At 36.7% G+C, this 6,380-nt stretch overlaps 1 protein-coding gene and 1 non-coding gene across 25 annotated transcripts in view; one reads left to right on the plus strand and one right to left on the minus strand.

Annotated features, from left to right (window-relative positions):
- Window positions 1–6,380, plus strand: part of Ncor1 (nuclear receptor corepressor 1) — a 150,633-nt gene that overhangs the window by 83,140 nt on the left and 61,113 nt on the right. For all 24 annotated transcript variants that reach the window (XM_028776610.1, XM_028776609.1, XM_028776612.1 and 21 more), the window contains one exon: window positions 1,988–2,114. In XM_028776610.1, coding sequence (XP_028632443.1) covers window positions 1,988–2,114 — 127 coding nt within the window. The remainder of the gene's footprint in view (window positions 1–1,987; window positions 2,115–6,380) is intronic.
- On the minus strand, window positions 3,058–3,138 carry LOC114628690. The gene has a single exon (XR_003712513.1). It is a non-coding gene; the product is annotated as a small nucleolar RNA SNORD72 (small nucleolar RNA).

The following is a 6,380-nucleotide window of genomic DNA, read 5'->3' on the forward strand; positions in this document are numbered from 1 at the left end:
GCTGGGATTAAAGATGTACCCCACCACTTCCTGGCTAAACTACAGTTTTTAAAACCTTCTCTGTCTAGTCATTTTAGTTATAGAGACTTCAGTTGTCTACTTATTAATCTTTTTAAAAAAAGATCTCAAGAAGACATTACAGAATTCTAATACTTGTCATTTCTCAGTATAACATAATTTGCAAGATAAATAGAACTTTTTTTTACCAACACAATGTTTGCATTCATTAATCATAAAGAAATATGAAATAGTAATGCCAAGAACAATTTGCTTCCTGTGCAGTTGTCTTACTCTTTAGTGTTCATTGTACCATGAATAATATCAAACATTGAAAGTTACTTAAGCCTGGTGTAGTAGCACATGCCTTTCTTCATCCCCGCACTTTGGAGACAGAAGTAGACGGATCACTGAGTTTGAGGCCAGGATGACCTACAGAGCAAGTTCCAGGACAGCCAAAGCTATGTCCAGAAACCATGTCCTGGGGTGGGGGTTGGGGGGGAAAGCAAGAAGCAAATTACTTAAATATTTTAAAGCAGAATTTTAATTGCATATGAATGAAAATAATCATTTCAAAGACTACAGCAGCGGTACATTCAGTCTTTAACTAACTTGTGTAAGGACCCAGGAAGAGGACCCCATCCCAAGTCCCAGTTAGCGCGCACCCAAGGAGACACGAGAGACTGACTTGATGCAATGGCAAAAGGCAGCTTACTAACAAGGGCCCTTGGATCGAAACTCATCCCACGCAGGGGAGAGAATTTCGATGAAGAGCCCAGGAAGTTTAGAACTTTTATAGGGGGAGGCACAAAGGGGAAGGGAAAAGCGGGAAATTCTGATGCGGTTACATATGATTGGATATTTCAAACATCAGCACTTTGCGTAAGCAATCATTTTGACAGGCTGGATGGATGGCCCACTATTTTTGACCATGAAGTCTCAGACCTTCTAGGATAAACACCAGGTGGCCCATTACTCACTTGGTCATGTTTAGACTGGTCAAGATATGTCTTTGGTTGTTTCTACATTTCTGGTCACCTCGTCCCTAGAGGGGCTTGATATTTTTATTATGGCTATTCTCAGGAAGCTCAGCAAGCTGTCCTTTGGTCTTTGACAAGTTGTTTGTGGTCTCTGCTGAGCTGTTTTAACTTTTACCCTTACATTTGGGTTTTCAAAAGTAGAATGTATAACTATATGAACCTATGCAGGGCCTTTTCGCATGCACATATGTCTGTTTATCTAAAAGTTTTAAAGTGAATTGTACAGTCAGTATAATTAGGATGTCTAGCTATTTTGGAATTATGAAAAGTCATTTTTCAAATATAATTTTCTAGCCGGGCGGTGGTGGCGCACGCCTTTAATCCCAGCACTTGGGAGGCAGAGGCAGGCGGATTTCTGAGTTTAAGAGTTCGAGTCTAGCCTGGTCTACAGAGTGAGTTCCAGGACAGCCAGGGCTACACAGAGAAACCCTGTCTCGAAAAAACAAAAAAAAAAACAACAACTACAAAAAAAAAATTAAATATAATTTTCTGTCTTCTACATGTCATATTTGTTATCTTTATTAGAATGTGATCATATGTCCTGTTTTGTTGGGTAAAATAAATATTATCTGAAGTGGCCATGGTCTCAAAATTACAGTTTCCAAAATGGTTCAGATAAAATGTTTTGGAGTGTATAGGGTTTGAAACGAGGTCTCATAGAACACAGGTTGGCCTCGAACTTGAGCACTCGTCTGTGGCTCAGGCTTCCTAAGTACTGAGATGCAGATGTCAGTGTGATTTAGTGTTAACTTTTGGTAGGATTTGTTCAAGTTGTCTGTTGCCCAAAAGGCCAGTTTGTGGTTGCCTGTACTCCAAGCATAGATTCTGTTGTATCCACATGCTTTCTGACCACTGTGCAATACTATATTGTTTCAGGAATGAAATATTTTGTTTTGTTCTCCTTTGGCTATTTAACTCACAAAAATTGAATTACTATTTTGTACCTTTAGGCTTCACGAAAACCCCGTGAGGAACGAGATGTGTCTCAGTGTGAAAGTGTTGCTTCCACTGTTTCTGCCCAAGAGGATGAAGATATTGAAGCCTCAAATGAGGAGGAGAATCCAGAAGATAGTGAAGGTATTTCAGAATCCTAAATTGTGTGTGTGATTTCTGTTACCTCAAATATGAAATTTTAGTTTAGTTGTTGATTATGTAGGAATTGCTTCACTGAGGAAATAGTATATTTGTGCTTTTATGGCCTGGGTTTAAAAACAATATATTTATTCATTTGATCAACAAGTAATTGTTTCTGTGTACTTAAGATTGTACAGGTGGTACATCCAGAAGATCCTGACAATGACCTTCCTGTCTCAGATACTGTTTTTATATGCCTCTGTGTCTATCATGGCCAAATTTGCATATTTTGTTGTTATTATAAGTTAATATATATTTTTTTCATTTTACTGCTTCAAGGTTGATTTATTTAATATTTTAAGGTTTACATATCATATTTAACTTATCATATTAGATAATCTGGATGACATTACTTCCCTGAGCTGAAAAAATATCCACCTAGGAAAGAATTTGGACGTTAGTTATAGAAAAATCAAGACAATAATTTATTTCAGTATATATTAGTATTCACTAGTCTATGTAAATTTTCTTTGTAAACTGAGTGCTTCTGCTATGAGGATTCTTAGAATATTATTGGTAAATGCATACTTTATTATTAGAGTTTAAACTGTGTGTATAATTAGTTATTTGGTGTTTTCCTTGTTGGGTCTTATATTTCAGATAGGCTTAGGAAGCTCTGTGTGCTTCAGTTTTAGAAATTCTGATTGTGTATATTTTTTCTAAAAGCTAGTATTATGTTTTAATCTTTTTTGTTTTTTCTGGACAGGGTTTCTCTGTGTAGCCCTGGCTGTCCTAGAACTCACTCTGTAGACCAGGCTGGCCTTGAACTCAGAAATCCACCTGCCTCTGCCTCCCAAGTGCTGGGATTAAAGGCGTGCGCCACCACCGCCCAGCTTATCTTTTAATCTTAAAACTGTAAACTTCAAATGGGTTTTTACAAAAAGTCAACTTTTTTTTTAAATGCTGAAATCATTATAGCATTCATATGTTCAGACATTTATTTTTAGGACATCATTGATAAAAAGTCAACTTTTTCTCCATGGGTTTTTGTGTAAAAAATTGGGGCAATTAATACAAGTGTAAAGAGACTACTGGGACAAATTTGTCCTTAGAGGAAGATTGAGAATAGTTTAGGGCAGCTTGATCTAGTTAGTCATGATACTTTTAAGGTCCACAAGCAAGCATCATTTGCTCTTTAATGAAAACTCTAATTTCATAGCTGTGTATCTGTTAAGTGCTATTCCTTGTGGTTATAAATGAATAAAACATTTACTTATTTTACTTATATCCAGTTTCCGTGGTTTAAAAATATTAAATGTTAAATTTATAATAGCTTGAGTGTTAGAAACCGTATCAACGTAACTTCTATTAAACTGTATTTTTGTAATCATTCCATTTTATTATTAATTTTTTGTGCCTAATTTTTAAATTAAACTTTATTGTAGCTTTGAATATATGGAAATGTATAGGAAAATACCAGTATATACTAGAGTAAGTGCTATCTGAGGTTTTGGATATCCGCTGGGGATTTTGAACAGTACTCCCTGTGGATAAAGGGACCACTGTATTAATCTCTTTGGGCTACTTTAGTAGATTAGTATATATTGAATTGATTAACTACAGAAATAAGCTTTTACAATTCTGTAGGTTAGAAGTTCAAAATCAAGGTGTTTAGCAGAGCTCCCATGTGATGAGGTCTCTTTCTGGCTTTATAGGCTGCCTGCTGCTGCCTCATTCTGTCTTCATGTAGCGTTTATGTGTGCACTTCTGCTATCACAGTCTCTGAACAACAACCCATGCTCAAGACCTCATTTCACCTAAGTTACCTCTGTGAAGCAGTTGCAGTTTCATTTGAAGTTAGCAGTTCAACATTGGATTTGTGAGGAGGGAACACAGTAAAGCCTAAGCCTAGTTTCATACACTTTTATCTATGTGCAAGGCAGAAGATTTGTACCCTACAAAGTCTGAAAATCAAAATGATATACATATACGTGTGCTTGCACACACACCCACACACACCCTTCCCCTCCTTCTTTTAGTATGTTAGTTTGTTTGTTTGTTTTAATTTGCAAGTCTGAAAATAAGGTATGGTGCATGAGTTTGTTCTGGTATTCATGCAGTAGGCATTCTTGACATCTATAGTAGTCTCCTGATGACATCCTGTGCCATCTATAGTGGGTTCCTCATAATAGAAATGCACTTGTCCAAGGATTTCTAGACTCTTTCTTACTTTTTAGCTCAGCTTCTTTTGCAGAGTATACTAGAGAATAAAGTTACAGGAGCTTACATGACCTATGACCTCCTGCTTCTTGCTAACCCTAAAGAGGAGTCATTGATGTACTTTTTATTATGTGGCAAGGCTCTTGTAGTGGAAGCTGATTATAAATAGAATTCCTGTCTATCTTTTTCTAAAATATCCAGCTGGGTATTTATCTAGGATGAGAAGACTTAAATCTGGAAGACTGAAATTTTACTATTTCTGGAATTTACTTTTAGATCCTGTTGTCAGTCATTAAGGGCTTGCCTGTTTATTCCTTATCCTTTGAAAAGAAAGTTTGTTAGCTGGTGCATTGTGGACTACTAACTGGTTTTCTGTGGTTTGGAAGAAAGGGCATATATTGTGTTCTTTTAATGTTTTTAGGATAAGTAAGTTGTTAATTTTCCTGACTCTAAAATAAAAAATTAAAGAGTAAGTCAAGGTTTTTGGTAGCTTTTTATCAGTTTTGATCTGACTTTTGGAAATTGCTGCCGTTTAGTAAGCTTTACCTGAACTCTAGGCTCATGTGTCTACGTTGTAAAAGCCACTTTAGAGTTGCCGTAGAGAGCAAATACTATACCCCAGCAGCAGGCTGCTTTTTCTCACCACTGTTCCCTGTGTCGTTCCTTGACTCCAGTTCTCCGATGTCTCATATAGTCCATCAGTAATAGTGCCTGCTTGGCTTTACTGTGCATACTATGAATGTGTTGTCCCGACTCTTTGTTTCCATTGTTAGTCTCTCCTCTGTGTTGTTTTCTTGTTTGGGTTCCTTGGTTCTTTTTGTTCCATTACGGTTTTTCATATGTTTTCTACCCAGCATCCTTGTGAAATAAATCTAACCATGTTTATTCTCTATTCCAAAGCCTGGAACACTTTTCTATTTCTTGAAGAGTAAAAGTTCAAGGCTCTCTTGGTGACTAATATGAATGAATAAATGAAGTTACTGTTGTGCCTCTGAGCTTTTGGTTGATTATGTTTCCATTTGTTCTCTGCGCCAATCACACTGGTGATTCTACTGTTGTTTCTCAATAAAATAATCCCGTTCTGAGCCTTGACACTTTCTGATAGCTACACCTGAATTCTCCCATCTCTGTTCAGAGCTCACTTTCTTCCTTTAGGCCTCCTTTTGGGACATCTCTTTACAGTTTGTAGTCTCTCACTGCTTATTTAATTTATATTGTCACTGTATTATCACATAATATATTTAAATATTTATTAGTCTGTAGGCTCCATGAGAATGTGTCATTGTGTAATTTATGGGGGTTTGAGTGATGTCTTATTGGTTAATTACACTTTCTGCTTTTAGAGAAGAACCATATTTGTTCCCAGCACCTGTGTGGTGGCTCACAATCATCTCTAATAACTCTGGTTCGAGGGGATCTGATACACTTTTTTTCCTTCCTCAGGCATGTGGTCCATATGCATAAACACAGGCAAAACACACATACATATAAAAAAGAAAGAAACAAAAATTAAGAATATAATTTGATTTTCAGTGCTATGTATATACCCCAGTACCTTTAAAATCTCTGTACACATATATATTTGGATAAATGAAAAACTGAATTTCCAGTTTTAAAATTATTCTGTTAAAAATATATATTCACAGATGGTAATATAATATTTATTTTTTCATTCCAACAATATAACTTTATCCTAGTTAGGGTTTCGATTGCTCTGATAAACACATTCACCAAAAAGCAATGTGAGAAGAAAAGAATTTATTTCTTTTTACAACTCTTTCTCACATTGTATCACTGAGGGAAGCCAGGGCAGAAACTCAAGTCAGGAACTGAAGCAGAAGCCATGGAGAAGTGCTGCAGGGTAAATGTTCCAAGTGTCATCTGTTCCCTAAGACCACATGCCCAGGGATGGCACTACAGTAAGTTTGTCCTTCCGACATCAGTTACCAATCAAGCAAACGCCTCACAGGCGTGTATATAGACCAGACTTGGTGCCAGTCTCTCTCTCTCTCTCTCTCTCTCTCTCTCTCTCTCTCTCTCTCTCTCTCT

The sequence above is a fragment of the Grammomys surdaster genome, unplaced genomic scaffold, assembly GCF_004785775.1.
Source record: "Grammomys surdaster isolate TR1022 unplaced genomic scaffold, NIH_TR_1.0 270, whole genome shotgun sequence".
Classification (NCBI taxonomy): domain Eukaryota; kingdom Metazoa; phylum Chordata; class Mammalia; order Rodentia; family Muridae; genus Grammomys; species Grammomys surdaster.